At 40.8% G+C, this 24,344-nt stretch overlaps 3 protein-coding genes across 7 annotated transcripts in view; 2 read left to right on the top strand and 1 right to left on the bottom strand.

Annotated features, from left to right (window-relative positions):
• The window catches only part of adamts13 (ADAM metallopeptidase with thrombospondin type 1 motif, 13), a 36,514-nt gene extending 13,304 nt beyond the window's left edge, over nt 1–23,210 (bottom strand). The window contains exons 1-5 of the mRNA XM_057356745.1: nt 23,102–23,210; nt 1,874–2,072; nt 1,461–1,527; nt 1,071–1,339; nt 433–595 (exon numbers count right to left, since the gene is read on the bottom strand). Of these exons, the coding sequence (XP_057212728.1) occupies nt 433–595; nt 1,071–1,339; nt 1,461–1,527; nt 1,874–1,954 (580 nt within the window). The 5' untranslated portion in view covers nt 1,955–2,072; nt 23,102–23,210. The remainder of the gene's footprint in view (nt 1–432; nt 596–1,070; nt 1,340–1,460; nt 1,528–1,873; nt 2,073–23,101) is intronic.
• ubap2b (ubiquitin associated protein 2b) lies at nt 2,763–18,913 on the top strand. 4 transcript variants are annotated; one of them, XM_057356736.1, is made up of 27 exons: nt 2,763–2,805; nt 5,042–5,179; nt 5,319–5,396; nt 8,634–8,744; nt 8,968–9,112; nt 9,251–9,328; nt 12,103–12,157; nt 12,430–12,503; nt 12,735–12,787; nt 12,874–12,935; nt 13,382–13,568; nt 13,706–13,910; nt 14,254–14,483; nt 14,632–14,819; nt 14,920–15,064; nt 15,148–15,187; nt 15,474–15,594; nt 15,699–15,756; nt 15,838–16,009; nt 16,108–16,199; nt 16,321–16,371; nt 16,509–16,584; nt 16,657–17,019; nt 17,217–17,324; nt 17,484–17,545; nt 17,635–17,826; nt 18,262–18,913. In XM_057356736.1, the coding sequence occupies exons 1-27, from the start codon at nt 2,776–2,778 to the stop codon at nt 18,340–18,342; spliced, it is 3,195 nt and encodes a 1,064-aa protein (XP_057212719.1). In that variant the 5' UTR covers nt 2,763–2,775; the 3' UTR covers nt 18,343–18,913. The 4 variants fall into 4 exon arrangements, with proteins under 4 accessions (XP_057212719.1, XP_057212718.1, XP_057212717.1 ...); XM_057356735.1 differs by having other exon boundaries at nt 12,103–12,175; nt 16,672–17,019; XM_057356734.1 differs by having other exon boundaries at nt 12,103–12,175.
• Nucleotides 23,211–23,278: 68 nt separating the features above from the next.
• The window catches only part of pcsk5b (proprotein convertase subtilisin/kexin type 5b), a 48,937-nt gene continuing 47,871 nt past the window's right edge, over nt 23,279–24,344 (top strand). Inside the window, exon 1 of one of the 2 annotated variants that reach the window (XM_057356740.1) lies at nt 23,279–23,733. In XM_057356740.1, the coding sequence (XP_057212723.1) occupies nt 23,560–23,733 (174 nt within the window). In that variant the 5' untranslated portion in view covers nt 23,279–23,559. The remainder of the gene's footprint in view (nt 23,734–24,344) is intronic. The other variant, XM_057356739.1, reaches the window with a different exon arrangement.

Raw genomic sequence — 24,344 nt, 5'->3', positions numbered from 1 at the left:
CAAATTTACAAAAAAATAATAATAATTGGAAAACATTTTTTAAAACTGGTGCCCTAGCTACTAGAAAATGTTCGTTTTTTACAGGATTTTTTTGTTACAGTTTATTTTTGAAAATACGGTCAAAAAATGTACAATTACAGAAAAAGACTGCAAATTTACAAGAAAAACTGCAGGGAAAACATGTTATTTTACAGGAAAAAAAATATTTTACGGTTTATTTCTGGCACCCCAGCTGCCAGAAAATGTTTGTTTTTTTACAGGATATTTTAAATGTATATATTGTATAGGTGAATCATTGTGTACATTATATTTTATTTTAACACACATCGTGTACAGTAGCACATTTGTACATGTGCTTGTTTATACATAGCCCATGTCTCTCTCTTGTGTGTCCTCTGTACACTGTTTATGTGACTAATACAGGTCACTTACTCTTGGGCTGTTTTAGACGTGTCCTCACAGGTACAGTATGGGTTAGTATCAGGTGAGGTACACCGGAGGGTAAATCCACAGTAAAGTCCTTCAGGCTGTCAATGTGTTTTTGAAGCATTGGGCGAATATACAGCCTATTCTCCCCTGACTGTATCAGACCTTGCTAGGAAAAAATACAGTCAATAATGAGACATGCAGGCCACAAGAGTAAGACCACCAACCACATGAATAAAGGGGCCACATCCTCCAGTACTAATCTATTCAACAGGGCCCACATATGAATCAAACAGAGCTTTTTCGTCACCCAAACAAAATGCCCCATACTGCAGTACGGGGGACATTTAAAGGGATAGTTCACCCAAAACCAAAAATTCTCATGTCATTCCAAACCTCTATGACTTTTTTTCTGCTGCAGAACACAAAAGAAGATATTTTGAAGAATGTTGGTAACCAAACAACATTGGACACAATTGACTTCCATTGTACGGACACAAAACCACTGAGACATTTCTCGAAATATCTTCTTATGTGTTCCACGGAAGAAAGAGATTTACAGGTTTTGAACAACAGTAGGGGTAACAAAGAGTAACATGTCTGCAAATATATGGTATGACAGAAGAATAGAACAAGATTATTACCAGTTTCCCCTGGCAGACGGGGAGCAGAGTTCTTGTGTTTGCTGGTCTCAGTAACTTCAGCTGTTCACAACGCATATCGTCCCTCTTCTTCACCACACTGACCGTTGAGTTAATGACCATCTCCAGAGTCGAGGGACAGGACACTGGTGGTTCGCCTCTGTGTTGTCCCAGCTCAAAACTCTCTTCCTGGGCATCAAAAGAGCATCTCCACAGCCCCCTGATGGACTCATTCCTCCAGCAATTCACCCACACCAGCTCAAACTGAGGCACTGAACAAAACAAGCTGCCAATGTCATCATGCGGTCATCTTATTGGCTCATGTATGAACCTAATGACTCTTTATTCGTGACCACTATTTAATATTACTCAATATCTTTGAATCAGACTTACCTGATTTAGAGGAAATAGTATCAAAATAATAAAATAAATCTTGTGGTTCCAATGACTGTAAGAAATCCTTAAGAAGTGAAACAAAACGTAGCTTTTATTGCAGATTAAAACATTTTAAATACATTTTGTAGAAAGCATAGATATTTCACAGAGAAAATGTAAATGTTTCATCACAACTGGTAAAGTACTTGTCTGCATTTTATAGCCTATATTACTTTATTACTTTATTTATTAATTATATATATATTTTTTAAACAGTTAAATTTGTTAAACTGTATATATATCTCATTAAAATAAATTTTATTATTATATAAGTTATTATTTATTACTATAGAATTAATACTAATCATTATACATTTGAAACTTGTTAAAATAATAAGTTATAAATTTATATGATCCAAACCAGCTCATACCTTTTGCAAAGTTGATTGAGAAATAAGAGCTGTTGTTCCTAACAAGCCTGAAACTAGAAAGATCCATACAAGAGTTCCCATGTTTGAGCACAAGACGAATAAAATGAAGCTCAGGACTGACGGTGATCCTCCGCCACAAATCTGACTTTGACAAACCTTTGAATTTGGTTGTAGTTGCCCTGTTTGTAGACCAATGTCTCTGCGTTTAGAAAGATCAAACACAAAAGTTATTGATCAGCACGCATGGTCAAACCACCAGAAACTGAGTTGATAAATAACAGACAATATTTGTTGACACACCATGATCTGTGTAGAAGGTAACAAGTGTGGTTGGTTTCTTTGTCAATGCCTGTTTTATTGATTTGTGACATTGCTGGAATGAAATTACGACTAACAAATACTAAGTACTAACAAATAGGCCTAGCATACTGGACATGGTGTAAAGGAAGTCAGGCAAACCTTTAGGAATGACCAATACTTTTCAATTATGATATTAATAAAGCTATTTCTTTTTTTTTTAAACTGAGTAATTTATCAATTAGAAATAGCTTTAATTTGCAATGATTAATATCAAAACTGGTGCAGTTCCACTGAAATGTGTTGCGTCTTACATTGTAGAATTTTCCTTATTTCGTATTTTCTTTATTTTTCTTGTTTAACAAGCGCTTCTGTTAAAATACTTTTATTTTGATAGTGTTTTGTTGGTTCATAGTGACATCAATTAATTTATTTGACACTGATAATATAATTTCCGTAAAAATACAGACATAAACAAAAATACACATTTTTACTACTTCATACCTCCTTCCATCCATTTACTGGATCTTTTATTTCAAGAAATAAATTAGGGCTTTTATGTTGCATAAGCAGATCGCTTTTGGTCGCTGGCTTCGCGCTGTTGTATGAGGGAAGCGCGTGCGGTCGGTGGGCAGGTAAAAACACATACAGAGCGTTGAGGGAGCGGAGAGGGTATGTTTGTGTTATCGATAACTTGAGAACAAAGCCACACACATCAACTAAAATCGTAGCGTCTGATTTTGTCTGCTTGATACATAAATATTAATATGACTCGATGTAGACTATATTTATCGCGATAAGCGTTTGTTCGTAGCATTAGCGGCAGCGCGGCGTGGTGAAGAACACGTAAGCGTGTTAGCATTTGTGCTGCATTTTGCACATTACACTGTTATGTGTTCTTTACCTCTACTCGGCGGACTCTAAACGTGTAAACGCTGTGTTATGTTTTCTTTGTGTGTTTTTAACCGTCAATGATACGATTTTTCTGTAGATTCATAAGTCTCGTAAGCGTCGTAAATTTACCAACAACTGCGGTCTGTGTGTTTGAGTACGACCCGAGGGACTAATCGGGGCGTTTTTATACCGTAATCGCGTTTACTTACGATCTTTGTTAACAACGATCTTGGCGGTGTCTTAACCTTGCGACCTGCCTGACGTTACCTAAACGGCATTTTTATCCGGATCCTAAGTTGGGTATGTGCTCGTGATGCCCTCAAAACCGATCTAGTTAAAGTTAGGTAATTTATAAGGTTTTGAGAAGCACCCAACCAGAGTCTTTGTTCTATTTCAGTGGCCAACTATTTAATATCATACGATCTGAAAATCAAACTTGATCAATACGATCATATTACAAAAGTACTAAAAGGATCTTGTAGGTATTTTTTCCTTGTGATCTAAACTCTACTCTCCTGCATAGACTACACTTGTGTACCGATTTGTTATTGACTTGATCTAGTTGGGACTGTGTTGTTGTGATGTCTGTAAATGCAGACATGTTTTATTTTTTTAGGAGAGGCCTTCAGGTGGGCGTGTGTGTGACTGGGTGAGGGGGGTGAGGGTTAGTGTAAATGGACACCGATCCGGACCGTGTTTGCCCGGCTATATTTAAGTTTTGAGCAGATGATAATATTACATTGGAAGTAGGGATGGGCTATATGGCCCTAAAACTCTATCACGATAATTCCTGGTATTTCTTGCGATAACGATAAAAATGACGATATATCCATAACGTCATCCACCGCTGTTTTTTGCGTCAAGTGATAGTAGCTGCATGTAGTCTAGACCCTCAGAAAAACAAATATTGTCAAAAAGTAAAACTTACCCCAAATCAAACAGCTCCTAAAATATACCTACAGTATTTTTGTAAATATAAAATGTAATTGTGAGATTCGACTTCAAAAGGTTGTAGTAAAGAAAAGTTAAATGAACTAAAGCTCAATAAACACATCATGTCATACCTAAAACTGTATATATTCTATTGTTGGGTGGAAACGATCGATCGCATCATGCTGTCAATCACTCTCTCTTGAACTGTGTGAACCTTCTCTTCTCACAGCAACATACACTGAATCTGTCTATGACTCGCGCTACAGAAAGAGAACAGACAAATGCGGATAAAAGAAATCTAATTAAATAATCCATGCTTTTATACGCTCATAAACGTATTTAAAATAACGTAATACAAACTCACATTTTGTACTGTATGTGAACAGGCAGCAGTGCTGTGCGCGCCGTGTCGCTATGAAAGCACATGTGGTCGCGAGCTGCGCACGGGACGCTCCGTTCATCCTGTATATAACAGGCAAGAAATCATACTAAACTATTTGCGCACGCGCGCATAACATCTAACGAATGTTTAAATAAATACTTTTAGCCAAACTAAATGTTGTGGTGTAACGCATTATGACTATCAACGACTACTTAACAAACGAATTAAATAAAACGAAAGTGAAACTAAACATTAACTCGGATGCATCTACAGTGCCAACCTAAACGAGATTTAGAGCTCGTGTTTTAGTGCAAACTCTTTCTCAGCTTCACGTCCGCCCTCCGCTATACCCGTTTTCACTTCACATATGAGCTGTGAATGGGTCTCACAAAGAAATACGTCATCAACTAGAATTTATCGTTTATATCGCGGGAAGACTAATTCCTATCGTGTGGGGAATTTCTACCGGTATATCGCAAACGATATAATATCGCCCATCCCTAATTGGAAGTACAGTGTGGAGTTAAACTGGTGTCAGGCTCGCTGCACCTGTCACTAACTCCCTCTTACACAAACATCTTGAATATTTCTTTTATGGTGTGTGTGTGTGTGTGTGTGTGTGTGCGTGCGTGTAATGGATTCTGTTTCCCTTTCTTCTCCAGACTTTTCTATTTTGTACATACATTATTTTGTATATACTGTTTATGATGACTTCAGTGGTCACTGATGCTGCCCGGGGCAATCGGGACAGAGCCCTACCACAAACCACACACACCTCACAGCCACAGAAACAGATACAGGTGAGCAAAACACGCCTTTTGCCTTCACACGCTTCAGTGTAATCCTAGTTTATTAACCCAAATGTACACTAGAAGCCGCATGGAGATGCTGTAGGACCTAAACATTAGCGGGATGTTTAACTGCTTTATCTTTCTGTAGGCCACAGCAGAACAGATCCAACTCGCCCGGATGATTTACGACAAAAATGATGCAGATTTTGAGGGCAAAGTCCAACAGGTGAGCAAACCAAACATCTATTGTTGTGACCATTGGTTTGTACTGCATTTAATTAAGGTTGGGAATCGGAATCGAAATCGAAAGGAATAGGAATCGGATACTTGATTAAAATTTGAATTCCTCTTATCGATTCCTGTGGGCATGTTTTGAGAAAATCAATAAAAGCCCTTATGCAAATTAACTATATTTTTACTATAGTAAGCATGGTTTAACTATAGTATTTGCATTAAAGCACAGGAATCACAAATGAACCATAGTTAATAGGTACTACAGTTTAACCATGATGTTATTCAACTATGGTTATACAAATTGTAATAAGTCATAAAAAACATGGTTCTATGTGTATATATAGGTGCTGGTCATATAATTAGAATATCATCAAAAAGTTGATTTATTTCACTAATTCCATTCAAAAAGTGAAACTTTTATATTATATTCATTCATTACACACAGACAGATATATTTCAAATGTTTATTTCTTTTAATTTGATGATTATAACTGACAGCTAATGAAAATCCCAAATTCAGTATGTCAGAAAATTAGAATATTACTTAAGACCAATACAAAGAAAGGATTTTTAGAAATCTTGGCCAACTGAAAAGTATGAAGATGAAAAGTACGAGCATGTACAGCACTCAATACTTAGTTGGGGCTCCTTTTGCCTGAATTACTGCAGCAATGCGGCGTGGCATGGAGTCGATCAGTCTGTGGCACTGCTCAGGTGTTATGAGAGGCCAGGTTGCTCTGATAGTGGCCTTCAGCTCTTCTGCATTGTTGGGTCTGGCATATCGCATCTTCCTCTTCACAATACCCCATAGATTTTCTAAAGGCAGGCGAGTATTGCTGCTGGCAATTAGAACAGCGAGATACCATGTCCCTTAAACCAGGTACTGGTAGCTTTAGCATGTGTGCAGTGCCAAGTCCTGTGGAAAAATGAAATCTGCAATCTCCATGAACGGTCAGCAGCAGGAAGCATGAAGTCTCTAAAACTTCCTGGTACGCTGCGTGACTTGGACCTCAGAAAACACAGTGAACCAACACCAGCACAATGACATGGCACCCCAAACCATCAGCTGTCTGTGAAACTTTACACTGGACCTCAAGCAACGTGGATCTCTGTGCCCCTCCTCTCTTCTTCCAGACTCTGGGACCCCTGATTTCCAAAGAAATGCTAAAATACTTTCATCAAGAGAACATTAACTTTGGACCACTCAGCAGCAGTCCAGTCCTTTTGTCTTTAGCCCGAGCAGCCACTTCTGATGCTTCCTGCTGCTGACCAACTTTATGGAGATGCAATTTCATTTTCCAACAGGACTTGGCACCTGCACACAGTGCCAAAGCTACAGTACCTGGTTTAAGGACCATGTATCCCTGTTCTTAATTGGCCAGCAAACTCGCCTGACCTTAAACCCATAGAAAATCTATGTATTGTGAAGAGGAAGATGCGATATGCCAGACCCAACAATGCGAGAAGACTGAAGGCCACTATCAAAGCAACCTGGGCCTCTAATACACACTGAGACAGACTCCATGCCACGCCGCATTGCTGCAGTAATTCAGGCAAAAGGAGCCCCAACTAAGTATTGAGTGCTGTACATGCTCATACTTTTCATGTTCATACTTTTCAGTTGGCCAAGATTTCTAAAAATCCTTTCTTTGTATTGGTCTTAAGTAATATTCTAATTTTCTGAGATACTGAATTTGGGATTTTCATTAGTTGTCAGTTATAATCATCAAATTAAAAGAAATAAACATCTGAAATATATCAGTCTGTGTGTAATGAATGAATATAATATACAAGTTTCACTTTTTGAATGGAATTAGTGAAATAAATCAACTTTTTGATGATATTCTAATTATATGACCAGCACCTGTATACACAAAACCAGACATGACCAGACAGGTTGATACCCAAATGTTTTACTTGAACTGTGGAATCAAACTGGGAGACGATAAGAATCGAAATCGATACGCAGAACTGGAATCAGAATAGATCAAATTCAAACGATTCCCAACCCTACATTTAATAATGTTGATTTGTTTTTTCTTTGACAACAACAGTCAAACTAAGTAGTGTTTTCTAGGCTTTGAAAAGAAGAATCTGCCAGTGTGGATGAAATGCAGTACTTAATACTGTGTGACGCACTATGTGTATGTTTACATATCAATCTGTAAGTGTGGTTTATATAAATAAATGTGTGCGCACCAAAAAGCATACAGAGAGCGCTGTTGTTTTTCAAACCTTGATGCGGTTCGATTGAAATATGAACGCAACATGGATCAAAGGCATTTATACGTACAAAAATCGTGAAGCGATAAAACGAGACGAGAAGTGTTTTTTAGATCGGCGCTTGTGCGTGTGACTCTTCCTGGTGCTGTTTTGACTGCTTTAAACACTTCAAGAGGTCTTCGAGTTACCGACTGGGTAAAAATACCATCATATGCGCATGCATACATTAAGCGTGTATAACCCGCAACACAGCGTGGTTTGGATGTCCGATAAGTTCCAAAATACAAATTAAATATACATCACAAAACCTGTCCAATCATGTTACGACTTTATACGTTAGGTTACTTTATACTTTTAGGACTTAGTGCCCTTATGTTCAGTATATTTGGTTTGCTGTTCGAATGCCAGTGTGAATGTTAAGCAAACCAGGACTACATGTAGTTTTTCTTTTTTGGTCCCGAACAAATGACCAAAAGAACCGAACTATGTAAACACAACCTATGTTTACACTAATAGGGATTTGAAAATGATATTTTTTGTTTAACAACACCTTAATCTTCACTCTTAAATCTTAAAAATAATGCCCTAGTTGCTTCAAAATGACTCCTTTTGATTGTTCTGACATTATGAAACTGGAGAGTGGCACATCATCATCCACAGTGTTGCTTTGGGCTGAATGGGTCACATGACTAAATGCTGTGTCATCCCTTTCGAAAGCCTCACCTATCGAAAGTTTTTGTTGACAAAATTCCATCTCAATGTGGATGCAAGGCAAAACGGAAAGGAAAAGCTGCATTTCAAATGAAAACCTATTCGCACAGAGATCTGGAGTGCTATTGCAAAATAGTTTCAGATAAACATGAGTAAACAGCACAGACTTGTTCATGAATGAATAGAATCAGAACCAGAATCATTTAATACCCACTGGTTCCTAAACCCTCATGTTTTCTATTAATGAGATTTGTTTTGTTGAATCTTGTAAAGTTTGTTTGCATTTGTGTCGCAGCTCATGGAGGTTACAGGCAAAACTCAGGACGAGTGTATGGTAGCCCTTCACGACTGCAATGGAGATGTCAACAGGGCTATCAACTTCCTGCTGGAGGAGGTCGTTGACAAGGTGCTTGATCCTGTTTTACGTGTTTGTGATTCAGTCGCAGCATCGTTTCTTTTGTAACTGTATTAATTGTACCAAGAAAAACCAGACTGAGTGCTTATGTAATGGAGCTTTTTCTACTTTCCAAACCTGCCAAGCTACCGGAGGTCTTTGATGAGCAGTTATAGACATTTACCGGTTGTTTCAAAACATTTATGTAATGCTTGTTGTCACTTTTATTGCATAGGACTCATGGGAAACGGTTGGCAAGAAGAAAAATGTTGGAAAAGAAGGAACCCCAGCAGAGAACAGAGAGAAAAGAGGAGAAAGGGAAGGCAGGGGCCGCGGGGGTCCGAACAGACGCGGCCGAGGGGCCGGCCGCAACCACGAAGGTGTGTCCTGTTGGGTGTTTATCTCTGTGCATGTCTGGACCTGCTTTTATGAGACTGTTTTTGATATGCATGATGATGTTGGCATGCAGTTTGTGCAGTAGTTTTTCATACAAGCGTCCACTTCGACTTTGTTTTAAGGGCGGTCAGAAGAGAACGTGTTTGATTCGGCTCCAGGAGAGAGGGGAGGAGACCGAGGCCGTAGAGGAAGAGGGAGAGGTCTGTACATTAACACACACACACACCGAGACCTTCTTACGCACTAGCACACTGTGCTATCCCAGATGCACCAGAGAACAGTTATTTATAAGAATGATGTCATGGAAGACTTTTGTTTCTTTATTTTAAAGATGGTTCGTAATACGTCACCCAAAAATAAAATTGTCATGTATTTGGCTGTAACGCTGTTCCTGTATTTCCTGACTTCCGGAGATGAAAACATAGACTCTGATCTGAGAATTTCTTTTTCTATACAATGGATTTGAATAAGGATCTAAAATTGGTCCCCATTAACTTGCATTGTATCGAATAATACTTTTTAAAAATGATTTGCTTTAGAGAAGTCATTATAGTTTTTTTTAGTAGGTTCCTTTAGAAGCCCTGTTGTCCGGTATGAAATAAATAGATATGCCTTTCTAAATAAATATAAATTATCATGTCACATCGTACGCATTAAAAAAAAAAACATTAAATACTTGTAAATTCTGACCAGTAGGCATTTCACACATTTTCTGGTGGTGTATCATCTTTTGTACACATGCAATACGCTAATGCACACACAGGCACTTACAATTGCAAGCCAGTTTCTCTGATATCAGCACTATGCATCATTTTAAAATCATTCAGTTATTGCAAACCATTTGTGCTGTGCATATTGGGATATTTGAATCATTTGTGTAGCCTTTGAACAGAAATTTGAACAGAACTAGTCTACTGTAATGTTGGCCTGTGAGCTGTTATCTCATAGTGGGCAGGACGGAGCATGTTTCTGTGTTACTATTTGTGTCACTGTAATAGTTCAAGAGTTTGCAGGACACTACATGTGACGGATGTTTTGGTTACACCAGCTGCAACTGGAGTGGATTTCTTTTAAAGGGGTTTACATATCACAATATTTTTTTATTCTTAGAAATACATGTAATTTAGACATTGAGTGCGTTTTCATGCACAGTCTTACTCCGATTATGCTTAATAAGCTGATAACAAGTAAGGTCATGTAAACGCGTAAAACGCGTTTTATTTTATGGGGGAAAGCTCATAAACGGCGTACGCAAAACCTGCTCGACAGAGTTAGTTTTTTGCCCACTACTCCGATTTTGCGCTGCATGTAAACTTCTTTCCTGGTTTTCTCTCGTTTTTTTTATGTGCGCATGTCTCACAGCGCAATAGTAAAAGTTTCAAACGGAAGTAACAGGAAAAGTTACGCATAAATGTCCGCTCTCGAATCATGCAGTTTATGTGGAAATGGCAAAATGAAAAACTATTGTTGCATTTGCAGGTACTGCGGACACGAGAAGAGATCTAAAAATACATATTCTGAACGATTTCCTGTGACATTTTTAATTACTAGACGGACTATCGATGGCGATGTCACTGTATGCGAGAAACCTGGCAAGTGTCAAATTTCCATGTAAACGCGGTTTTCTGCGTAGCCGGTTTATTGATATGCATTTAAACACAGGTTTCTTTTATAAGCTGATTTTGGATAGATTTCTGTTTATTTTGTGCATGTAAACGGACGATAGTAAATTATCCCCGCATGCCTCACGGGGGAGCTCGGGAGCATAAGAGGACGAGCGACCGGTCCATCGAGAGAGAGGACCCGGGCCCGGAAGTTAAGTGGAGTTTGTTTGGCCGGCAGTCGGCCGCGAGGGGCTGCCGGCCTGTTTTATTATTGTTTATTTACTTTCACGATTAAAAGTTTATTGTTTGAATGATGCCGGTTCCCGCCTCCTTCCTTCCGTTTTATTGAGCGTTGCTACACACGTTTACATGCATATGCCAGGTTTCTCACGTGCAGTGCCGTCACCATCAATAGTCTGTTTGGTAATTAAAAATGCAGCGGGAAATCTGTCAGAATCTGTATTTTTAGATCTCTTCTGATGTCTGCAGAACCAGCATATGCAACAGTTGTTTTCATTTTGACGTTTCTACATCAACTGCATGATTCGAGAGCGGACTTTTATGCGTAAATGAACTCAATTGAGTTGCACTCAAAGCATGCTCAATCATACTGTTTTGTAAATGAGATTAGCGAATTATAGTAAATGCATTCTACATGTCGAAATGATAATAATGCTTGTTATTAGACCTACTTATAGCAATATTTGGCTTTTTGAGGAAAGTTTGTTTGGCTAATTAAAAAAACGCAAACCTTGACGTTCTGTGTGGTTATGAGATCGAAATCTTAAATATTTTTCCTCTCCATCATAACCTAAACATCTCCATTGTGTAGGGCTGCTCAATTATGACAAAAATCCTAATCACGATTATTTTGGCCAATATTGAGATCCCGATTATTTAACACGATTACTCATTATGTTTTAAAACAACATAGAAAAATAAAAAATCTTTACTTTTAAGCTGTGAATTCAACTGAAAGATAAATGTAAAGAAATAACACAGCTGAACCACTACTGTAAAGGAAAGGGGTGTGCTTTATATACGGTTATATAAATATGAATGTATATATAATACGGTGGATTTATACCACAAGAAAAGAGAGGATCCATGCAAAATGGAACGTGGCACAATAATTGTTTTACCTCGATTATTTTGTTTTTGTAATTGTTGAAGGCCAAAATATACGATTACGATTAATTTTCGATTAATTACACAGCCCTACCATTGTGCGTACTCAAACTTGACTGTAAGTTACAAAATATGGGAACCAATGTTGTAAAATGTGGGTCAATATAATTTGACAAAGTTATTCATACAAATTTTGTTAGCAAATGACACTATGCTTATTTGTGAATGATTTTTTTGTGGAGGTGTTGTCTCAGGAGCCGGAGGTCGAGGTAGAGGCCGAGGAGCTGGAATAAGCAGGTACTCTCAAGGAGTGGGGTGAGCTTTTAGTTCTTTTTTCCCCAAATTCCATCTACTTCCCATTCTGAATAGAGCTGTGAATCTTCACAAATCGATTTGAGTACAACTCAGACGGTCACGGTTCGATCCACGTTGTCTTTGAAATGTTAATGTATTGTTAGTAATACACTCGGAACACTTTCTTTCACTCGGATTTAAACTCATATGTGTTACAAGGTGGCGTTTATGTTTCTGGATCATTACAAGCCGTTTGTTTTCTCGTTGACCCGTAGGACGTTTAACCCTGTGGACTACAGCGGCGCAGCTGAAGCAGGAGAAGCTGGAACTGAGACTACTGAAGGAGCAGGTGAGTGCTCTTTATCGATTCTAATCATATCCAAAGCCATTTTGAGTGTTGTGCAGATCCCAGCGGAGCCTGTTTTTATGTGTAGGATTGACTTCACACTGCAGGCTGTCTAGATGGAATCCCAGAATGAATATTGCTGATTTACGTTGCATATTATACACATCTTTGCTCAGGGGTGATGCATTTGGCATGTTTTTGATTGTTAAATGCAACTTGCAATTCTTTCTTCAGGAGCCTGGATGGACAATCTGGAAGATTGGGCTGCAGAAGACTGGAATGAAGATGTGAGTAATCTCATGGGTGTTGAGATTAAACCGGAAAACTTGTCTAAGTGAAGCTGATGTGTAATGCACGCTTATATTTCTTACAGCTTTCTGAGACCAAAGTGTTTACCGCCTCCTGTGCTCTTGGCTCCAAGAACCACGTGCAGGGGTGAGTACTTGCAAAACGATATTTTGAGGAACGTTGGGAACCAAACAATATTGGCCCCACTTTTTAGCATTGTTTTATCGGAGAGATCTGAACGAAAATACTGAAGGAAGTCTATGAATATGCCCACTTTAAAAAGACAAAAAGAGACTTTAAAGGGAGTTCGGAACCACATACATTACCAGTAAGCCACAGACTTACCGGAGGCAAATATTTTGTCAGTAAGTGCACTCTGGTCAAGCAGTCAAGTATGATTTCTGTCTGTCTTCAGTTTACGACATTAAATGTCAAGAAAACTCTGAGCATATTTGTACCAATGTACATTGAGAAACATTATTACACTTGCTAGTTGAATTTCACTTTACTGACCACCTTTTATACCGCACCAAATCGACATTTATTTTGTTGCGGAAATCATCGTTTATATACATGTTGTCTTCTCTCTCCAGGATGGAGCTCGGCTCTCTGTTGTCTAAGGAGGCGGAGGGCGACTCTGATCTGGCCGGCTTAGAGTTGTCGTCCCCGGGTACTCTTACTCAGAGCCTGGTGTTCACCAACTCCCAGCAGCACGGCAACCGAGCACACACACACAGCTACGCCTCTGCTGCTGCCGGCACGTATGCACACGCTGCATCGGTGAGAACACGCAAATGCATGCACTGACCACCACAGCATCTCAGCCAACCCTAGTTTACCTGTTTTTTTTGGGCTGTGTGAGCACTTTTGTGTATGACTGAGCTAGTTTTTCATTTAACATCATGCTTTGCATCTAGTCCGTGCTGGGATCCAGACTTCCCCACAATGATGTGCAGAAAGCAGAACCAATCAGCGCACCTCGAGTCGCACCTGTTACCAGTCAGGTCCACGGGGGTCTGAGTAATGGCGCTGCATCTGCAGAATCCACTGCTCCGGCTCCTCCAGAACCCACGCCTATGAGTTTGAATGAACCGAAGGAGACCCCTGTTACAGGAGCTCAGAGTAAGTACCAACCGCTCACCCCTACCTTACGAAGTACTACGGTGGCTGACACAGGACTAGGATGTCTTCTTTGCCGAAGGAGATAACGTATTTACAAAAAGCGCCCTGTAGGGCATTTTGTCCATTTAGGGCTACTGTAGAAACAACATGGCAAATTCCATGCAAGGGGACCCGCGGTGTATGTAGATAGAATTAGCTCATTCTAAGGTAATAAATACATGACGCTTCATTATGTAAGGTCCTCTGAAGGCATAGTCAGGTATATTATATTGCCTTTGTCAATAGATCCTCCAAAAAAGTTACACGTCGGACCTTTAATTCACACCCTTTTGTTTTCTTCTAGTGGACCTGAAGGGCCAACCTGACCCGTCCCCCATCCTCAGTCAACTGACCCAGAATTCAGCACTCCAGTCGGACCTGCCGGCTCAGGCCCGAAACCCCGCCCCACTCCCCCCACACGACGGACCCTCGCCATCGCTGAAACCCCTCTCTGAACCTGCCGGCACCATGGCTGAGCCCCCACAGCCCAAAAACATCCGACCGCTGAGGCGGAGAGCACCCCCTCCTTCTAAGGTAATGATTTTGTTGCCCATCATCACTTAAATTGTTTGTGTGTCCATGTATTGCATCCAGTTTGCAGAGAGGTTGACTTCCAGCTCTCATTACTACTACATTACCATGATAAAGACTGAATGAAGTGATTATATGCTTTGGTTGCCAGATCCCCTCTTCTGCAGTGGAGATGCCAGGTTCAGCCGATGTATCTGGGCTGAACGTACAATTCGGTGCACTGGATTTTGGATCGGAGTCCACAGTGGAGAATCTCAACCAATCGGAAACCAGTTTCCAGGAACCTGTGGCCGCTCCTCAAAACCAGAGCAGCGTGTATTCCAAATCCAGTGCCGTCAGGTAGGTTAAGCCACTTTGTTACTCTTCCTGAACTGTTCCTGTTGTGTTTTTAAGCCGCCTGTTGATGATAAAACCCCCCAAAATGTCTTCATGGTTGTAGTGAGTCTCTCAGTGGTTTGCCTCCGGCGGTGATCGAGCCCAGTTACCCATCAGCCTCTCTGAGTTTACAAAGCACTACTGCCCCTCCTGTGCTGGCTCCCACTTCTAGTAGCAGAGCGGAGTCCTCCACCACCACCCCTCTCAGTGTATGTCCAGAAACTCCATTTCTGTTTTACTTTGGCTTTTTGAAGTTAGTGTCACTGACAGTCGGTTTTCCGTTCACACGCAGAATGGATTCGGTGAAATGAGGACGTCCAGCACACAGGACGGTACGTGTGATCTGCATTACACGGTGAACTCGCCAAGCACAAGTTTGCGATACGAATTAATCTCTGATTGCTGAAAATAATACAATGCACAAATGTATTATTTATTATCATCTGGTGGAGTGGGATTTTTACCCACAAATGAACTCGACCTTTGTCAACATGCAAGAGAGGAATTCGGATCGGCTGAAGGCACCATCAGTAGTACTGTCGGGCCATCAGTGAATGTGTTTTGTAAACATTTGGTTTTCTGTGACGTGTGAATTCAAATGCATTTTTGCGTTTGCAGCTGTCCTGTCCAACCCCCCGCAACCTGTGCCCTCAATTCTTCCCAGTGAGAACGGCTCGTCGACCCTTTCATCATCTTCATCAACAGCAGCAGCGCCTGCCCTCAACACAGCTCTTAGCAGGTACCACCCCCTTCTAATTTCAATCTATTTCGATATTCATGAGCCTTCCAAGTGATGTCATCCGTCTCTCTCTTCTCATGGCCGGTTGTTGTTTTTCCTGTCAGTCACGTGAGCAGTGGTAATTCTCTCGGATCTTCTGTGCCCGCCAGCTCTTCCCTGAGCGTAAGTTCTCTCCTTTTGATGATAAAATCATGAATTCGCTTTGAGAGATCAATGCTAATTGAATGCAAATGTTTCTTGTAGTCCCACATGGATGGTGGCGTGCCCGCGTTCTCCAGCTCTGTGTCCAGCACTGCAGTCAGCTCAAATGGAATAGCCAGCGGAACGCACAACCTCACTGTTAACGGCACATCCGCTCCCTCTGCTGGCCGCTCTGTACCGCTGCAGACCACCATCCCGCCTTCCACCAACTCCGGTCAGTCATGTTTGGGTTATTTGAAGAAATGTGTAATTGTTTAAAAACAATTGCATGTTTCTTTTCACTCTTTTCCTCAACGTTGTTTATATTTTCAGGTAAAGCTCCTCCTAATCTAGCTCAAGGAGTCCCGCCACTGTTGGCCAGTCAGTACATCATGGGGCCCGGTGGGCTCCTTCCCGCTTACCCGGTGAGTGTGTGGCTACTCTGCTTTCATATAGCACCTGACATGTTTTGGCTGGCACGATACTTAGTGATTTCTCTTCTATGCAATCTAACCTAATTTCTCTGATCTTTTTTTCTCCCTAAAGCCGATCTATGGATATGAAGACCTACAGATGATGCAGTCCCGCCTGCCCATGGTAAGGATTTCATTATTCTGTTACATATCCATGCAACACTTTAGCCGAATGCTAAACTCAAATGTTCACACATCTGACTAGCGATGTGTGTTTATAAAAATAAAATGTCTATGTAAATTCTATCGTGTCTGCCTCAGGATTATTATGGAATGACCTTCCCTGGTACAGCGCTAGCTGGCAGAGATGGTGGATTAGCAAGCAATCCCTACTCAGGTGAGCAACACTTCAATTTATTAGTACCTATTTAAACATTTTTAACTTGAAATCCAAATGCAAAGTCTACAGTCTTGTCTTGCTCAGGTGAGCCCACTAAATTCGGACGCAGCGACTCGAACTCCCCGGCCCCCATCACCAGCCTCTCTTCAGTGCCCCCTTCACAGACCCAGAGCGCCGTTCCTCAAAATCAAGGGCCGCAGAATCCGGGCCAAGCCCAACAGGGTCAGACCCAGGCCTTCCTCAACCCTCCCCTGCCCCCAGGTTATGGCTACACCAGCCTGCCCTACTACCCCGGTATGCCGGGAGTGCCCAGTGCCTTCCAGTACGGTCCCACCGTCTTCATGCCCCAGGCATCCACGAAGCAGCACACTATGGGCCCGTCCGGCCAGTACCAGCACCAGGCTGGATACAGCCAACACGCATACGGAGCAGGTACAGATACCTCGTCACCTCTGTGTGTTTCTTGGGAATTCAACCCACGACCTTTGCGCTGCATTTTTGTTGTACTTTTGCACCGCAGTGCATTACATCATTTTTGGTTGCCATGAAAACCTTATTAATGTTAGTCCATGCTTGTTGGGCTAAACAAAGAAGATTTGCTGATGTGAAATGTGTAATGCTCTGCTAAGGTTTTGACGAGCTGTCCCAGGCTCATGCTGCAGGGGAGTATGGGAAGGGAGGATATGGAGGCAGCTCTCAGTCCCAGGTCAAAGCCATGAGTAACAGCACGGGAAAAGGTCAATCTTACTTTTGTTTTTTCTATAAGATGTAGAAATCAACATGTATTTTTATGTGATTACAGTGTGCGTTTCAGTTCTAGCCAATGCAGTTTAAATCTTGCATTAAAACAGTGTGAATGTATTAATGTATGCGATCATATTTATTCTTGTTTTAAGCACCAGGAATGTCTGGATCGGCAAGCTCGGAGCTTAGTGGAACAGTGTACAGCAAGACTCAGGTAAGGGTCCTTACTTCTGTTTCTCCCCAAGCGGACCATATTTGACATAATTGGCATCATTAACCTTATCTGTCTTGTCTGCCTCGTAGACGTTTGACAAGCAGGGTTTCCCTACAGCGGCAGCCCCTGCCTTCAGCCTGCCCTCAGCTCTGGGAGGAACCGGGCCACTCAACCCCACAGGTGCCCCCGGATATGCCCCAGCACCCTACTTGCACATCTTACCCCCTCATCAGCAGCCCCCATCACAGCTACTGCACCACCACATGGCTCAGGACACACAGGTACAAGCAAAATGCATATATGTACTTGCATAATAAAATGGGTTAATTATCAAAACTGAGCTGATGTGTATTAACTAGGGCTGTCAAACGATTAATCGCATCCAGAATAAAAGTTTGTGTTTACATAATATGTATCTGTGTACTGTGCATAATAATTTTGTATTAACACATACACATTCATGCATATATTTAAGAAAAATCTAAAAATTAATAAACATTTATATATAATTTCAATTACTGGTAAATATAAATAAATACATGTAAATATTTCCTAAATATGTATTCATGTGTATGTGTTAGTATTTATTAAAAAAATAATATGCACAGTACATAGACATATATTATGTAAACACAAACTTTTATTCTGGATGCGATTTATCGCGATTAATCGTTTGACAGCCCTAGTATTAACAGATTTTTATTCATTCATTTCAGGGCCAACGCAGTCAGTCCAGTAGCATGCAGAAGAATCAGGCCAAGTCCAACTACAGCAGCTCTCCCTACTGGGCTAACTGAAGATTTCCTTTCTACTGTTACTGTTATAGGAAAGCCCAACCCGTGTCCACACAGTCACCCGCAAACACACACCGTACCAGTTCTCCACCGCCCCCCCCCCCCATCCAATGTTCTCCTCTGGTTTTTTTCCATTTTGTTTCTTCTCCGAATTAGGTTTTCATGTAAGATATTTATGTGTAAGTATTTATATATACTGTAAATGTTAAGAAGCCGAACATGAGATATGGTCGCTCTTTTATTTTTTTGAAGGACGTTTTGGTTTTTGTTTACTTTTTAAAAACTGCTGAGATGTAGCAAAAACTAATAAAAGGAAAAGCATTTTGAGGAAAACTTAAGAGACATTGTGATGAATGCTGGAGCAGTGACAGTGGAGGTATTGTGGGGGGGGTTTCACCCATTCAAACACTGAGAGGTTCACACACGTAAAGAGCCTTCTACGCTTGAGCCATGCTCTTTGAGGATTGTACAATGGTTCTGAAATTCAGTTCTGTCACATGACGGAGAGGAGAAAACAGCCCATAAATTTTATATTTTACTCTTGTTGCCCTCTGAATAAAGGCTCTGAGCTATTGTTTTGCGTCTTGTCTTTTATTTGCTTTGGTTGCTGCAGGACTTTTCAATATTTGGTGGTTTAAATACCCATGTGAAGTCTAGTTTAAAAAAAAACTTGTTGTGAGGTATGCTAATTGGCACATCCATAACAGTCCATATTCCTCATAAATAGACTTCTGTAATTTTTGTAACTTGTGGTAGGGCTGCTCGATTATGACTAAAAACATAATCACGATTATTTTGGCCAATATTGAGATCCCGATTATTTAACACGATTACTCGTTAACTTTTAAAACAACATGGAAAATAAATAATTTTGCTTTTAAACTGTGAATTCAACTGAAAATAAATGTAAAGAAATAGCACAGCTGAACCACTGTAAGTGAAAGGGGTGCGCTGTGGATTTATACCACCAGAAAAGAGAGGATCCTTGCAAAATGGAATGTGGCACAATAATCGTTTTACCTCGATTATTTTGTTTTTGTAATTGTTGAAGGCCAAAATTGACGATTACGATTAATTTTCGATTAATTCTACAGCCCTAACTTGTGGTATATGAAGAGCCATCCCTTCTCCATTTGTTGGGTGACGCTTCTGGTTTGTACATTTTGTTCACAGAAATCCTACAAAAGTATGTTGTCTCTCAAAAACATGTTTAGTAAAATCTAAACGGATGATTCAATATATTGATAATAAATAAGCTTTGCAATGTAATGCACGGTTGCACTCGTGTCTACAGCCCCCCATTTTGCTTCCGTCTCTTGGAAAATAGCGTTCTTTTTTTAAAAGCAATTTAAATATGTATTGTTAATAGAGTTCATTGAGTTAGTTTGGCTGAGGTGTTCGGAACAATGTTTTCAGTTGTTCACGTGACTGGTCGTGTATGTTTTAGAAAATTTCATTTGGTAATAGACTTTCTAGATTCATTTGTTTCACTTGTCTTATTTCTCATTGACTTGAGGGAGACTTAAAAAAGAGACACAGCTAACCCCTATATAATAATTTATTCTTCTTTTAAGATTAATTTTAAGATTTCAGTAACCATTGAGGTTAAACCTAATCTCCTTAATAGTTTTATAGTCTAAATAGATGAAGGTTCTTGAATTAGTTTAAGAAGTTTAGTTCGTCACTATAGGCCTAAGCTTTATCTCCTGTAAGCTGCTTCTGTTCTGGGAGCTTGAATGCCTGGTATAACATGTTTTCTCTCTTACCAAAAACATTTCGATACTATATTGCATAGCTGTAACTGCCCCTTGAGACAATTAGAACATCCCATGTCTTTTTTCCCACAAACCACTTTGGACCTCTGAAAATTCCACTGATTATGAGAGAAAAAAAGTATGTTTTCCAGCAAACCATTATTTACTCTGCATAGACTTGTGTAACAGGAATAGGCACTGTTGTGTGTCTGGCTTTTTTCGAATTGCAAAAAAAGAGACTGAACACATTTCAAAAATGTTGACTGGTAGATCAATTGCACCACATTTTGAAAATGATTCATCTGGGCGGTGTTGTGGTTCTCAGAAAGCACACCATAAGTACTATTCTGAAGATCCCAAAAGTGATGTAACAAACATATTTTGCCTTTGGGTCAGTCGGTTACATAGCTCTGTACATTTACTCCTGGGTTTGTGTCAATCACAACACTTTGCAACAGAATTGTGTGTGCGTGCGTGTGTTTTCTTCAGTAAATGCATGTGCTGTTGTCATATGGTTTTGAACACTAGAGTGCGCCAACATCGATGGTAGTACGTACGATAAGACGATAACTTTTTTTGTATGTAAGTGTATCAGTTGTTGCTGTCAAAGTAATACAGTATAGCCCATTGTACTATTAGTAGACAGCGAGTGCAAGGTTAAAGGCATATTTCACCCAAAAATGTAATTTCTTTCATCATTTACTCACTCTCGTGTCATTCCAAACCTGCATGAACTGCAGAACACAAAAGAAGATATTTTAAAGAATTTTGGTAACCAAACACTGGACCCCCTTGACTTCCATTGTATGGGCACAAAACCACTGAGACATGTCTCAAATCTTCCTTCTTTTGTGTCTCAGAAGAAAGTCATGTGGTTTATGAATAAATAATGACAGAATTTTTATTTGTGGGTGAACTTTCCCTTTAACACAACGAAATATAGTGTGAGACTATAAAGAGATAATAACATTAGCAGAAATTTACAACCCCTTTATTGCTTTGTTACTACTACAGATTAATATTATTTGAGGCGGTCATTAATATCATTATCAAAAAAATCGACTATTTTAACACTTTACAATACGGTTCTAGCCATTAAAATGAGTAAAAGATTTAACTAAATTTGTTCTGTTCATTGTGCGTTACTGTTGACAGCTACAATTTTTGTTTTTAAAAATGTATTAAGTAATAAAATGTAATACTATTGTATTGTAAAGCAAGTTCATTGTTAGTTCATGTTAACTCTATAGTTGATGTTAACAAATGAAACCTTATGTGTTACCACACGTTTCATTGCACGTTTTTGAGTTATAAATGCACCCCATTGTTCTTAATTGCATCATACCGCTTCCATGACCCAGAGAAGACTATTCTAATGCTGATTTGCAGCATTGTTCATTTCCATGCACTTAACATACACAGGTCGGTCCTGCAGTGTTAATTGCTCGGATGCAGTGAAGCTTTGCATTCATTAATGCAGCGTTTGCATGAATTTACTTCATGCCCATAGACTGTCAGCTGAATAGCCGGTTGGGTGGGAATAATGCAGTCTGTGGGCATAGAGGGTAAATGTTTCTAAGAATGAAGTTGTGTGTCATCCGTGCTCTGATTTGCCGAGAATAACAATCATCTCCTGCCAGCGAGACGGGAGAGGGGCTCCCACACAGCCATCGGGGCCACAGAGACCTTTTTGTGTGTGTTTTCCGGCTGTCTGTCTCTCTCACGCATGCAGGTCAATGGGCCCAGCCTCGGTGATGTTTGACTACTATGTCGCTTTCAACATTTAGCACATCAAATCCTCCCTGCAATCTTCCTTTTACATGCTGCTGCTGCCACTTTTCCTGAAAGTGTCTAGTGATCAAGTGCACGAATGAATAACGAGTTTCGTGCGTACAAGTCCCAGTAGTGCTCGTGTTAGGTGGTCTGGGGAGTTACGTTGGGGGTCCAATAATAACGACCCACTGATTTCCGCACATTACGTTTGTTTACTCAGCTCTGAAGAGGTGATAAATAAAAGCTTAATTGCAGCAGGAGGAGGAATGCACGCTGGCAGTTAACAGTTCTCAGGGAAGAGCGACTCGAAGGGGGGAGACTCGGGCTCGCGGGGTAATGGCTGTCAAGCGGAATTTGCGCCCCCCGGTAGAGAAGCGACGCGCTGAATGGGGTTCGCCTGCCACCTCCGTGAGCTGCGTACTCGATTCCTCCCTCAAATCGCCGCATGTTCCCCATTTTCTCCTCCTCCCTCGGCGCTTTAAATCACAATCGTGCTCCTGCGCTGAATGGCGCGTTCACGGGGTGTTTTCGTGCCCTTTCATCTCGCTCGTAAGGACCGTGAGATATTCTTGTCCCTCGCCTGTTGTCGGATTTGACAGCGGCTCCATTCACGGAGAAATTGGCCGTAATTAGCGCAATTATGCTGATTCGCACTTGTGCTGCAAACGGAACGGAGCTCGGAGGGATCAACCAAAACAAAGATCAATCACGACGCGAATGGGAACGGAGCGTGACGATGGCCACATAATGATGCCATCAAAAGTACGGCTGCACGGTGACGAGCGGATGCGACTGTGAGAGGAATAATTATAAGCGGCCGGTGGCACATCAATCTATAAGTCACAGACGAAGTCGCGATTTATGGACTGAAGGGAGAGCAAGTAAACAGTTACGTTTATACTTGATAGCAAGTCTCACCGATAACGACCAACACTTAACCAATAAATTAATATTTGGTCGGTATGTGTGTTCATTGGGTTCGAACCCAAGACCCGCTCTAGCATGTGAACTATACAAAACAAACATAAAAAAAACAGTGGAAAGTGATATAGAAACAATAGCCTGAAGAAAAAGTTATTAGTTTCTAAGTTACTTTTATTAGTTGTCAGTGGGATAAATGTGACAAACGCAGCCTTAATTTCCGCCGGAAGTACAAGACTCGATGTTTTATTAGTTACCGTGGCTGTCCTCTTTATTCTTTTGATTCAACTGCAGGAAATGAGTATCAAGCTTACGTTCAGTTCTGTGAGAATCTCTGATAAACGTGACAAACGAAGCATTCCGTTGGATCTGTGTTGATGAAACGCGGGGTGTCTTTAAGACCCGGCGGCGCCCGGGTAACCCCACACGGCTCTGTTGTCCGTGCTCTCCCGAATCTGTCTGTAGTTATTTGAGGGAGGCGCTAGAGCCACATCTCCACTTTACGAAAAAGCAGAAGTAACGGCACTGTCTTGATCGGACAAATCGGTGCGAACAGACTCCCCGCTCTCTCTCTCCCCCCGCGGTGTAGGAGCGAGTGCGGCCGATGCGGAGCAGACTGAAGCGTCTGGAAGCTCGTGTCCAGTTAAAATCCTCCGCTGTTTTAGTATATGTGGAGCCCAAGCGACACTTCTATGAGATTCCCCGCTGAACGAGACGAAGTTTGCTTGTTTTCCTAAACCGGGGGTGCTGGGGAGAGTCGAGAGGGCGAAAGATGGTTTTGAACAGCCTCCAGTACGTCCTGGTTTGCCTGTGCTTGGCTTCTTTTTTCTCGTCTTGTCTGTGCAAAGCTCGGATTTACACCAACCACTGGGCTGTCCGGATACCCGGCGGACCCGAGCAGGCTGAGCATATCGCCATTAAATATGGTTATAGAAACCTGGGTCAGGTACGTGTGTCAGTTTGAAAGATGTAACGTTATCTCGATGTGTTTTCTGTCTGGTGCTTTTTTCCCTCGAGCGCTCGAGCGTGTTATCACATTGAAGTTCAAACGTCAAGGCTGGAAGCGCTTAAACTCGCTCCACAAGAAAGTTTCACAGAGTTTCACATGATGTGTTGTTAAAGTCCACACTTTTCTGTTTATCATTTTAAATCTGTACTTTTAATTCATGTGTCGGAAAACAGCTTTTTGCCTTTTATCCAGCGAACAAACAGGATCTGCTGGATCCCAACAATAACAACAGGTGTTCTGGAAGTGCGTGCTCTGTTAGATATTCTTTATCTCAATGTAATCTTTCTTCTCTTGTCAGATAAATGTATGTGCTTGGAAACATTGTTCGGCTATAAAATATGTTGAAAATCTGTATTAGGCTATGAAATATGAAGAGGCGACATGTTTCAGTCTAACTCGTACCAGCAACACGTAAATTGTTGTCTCGCATATTTATCGGTGTATAATAAACACTGCGGTCAAGCCAGCCGCGGTTTGAAAATACACGGTCAAGCCAGCCGCCGTTTAGGTTCAGATGCGCGCTTATTGAGTGGTTTACGGTACATTAC

The sequence above is a fragment of the Triplophysa rosa genome, linkage group LG17 (assembly GCF_024868665.1).
Source record: "Triplophysa rosa linkage group LG17, Trosa_1v2, whole genome shotgun sequence".
NCBI classification, from domain to species: Eukaryota; Metazoa; Chordata; class Actinopteri; order Cypriniformes; family Nemacheilidae; genus Triplophysa; species Triplophysa rosa.
The sequence above is the reverse complement of the archived record's forward strand: the minus strand, read 5'-3'. Positions and strand labels throughout refer to the sequence as shown.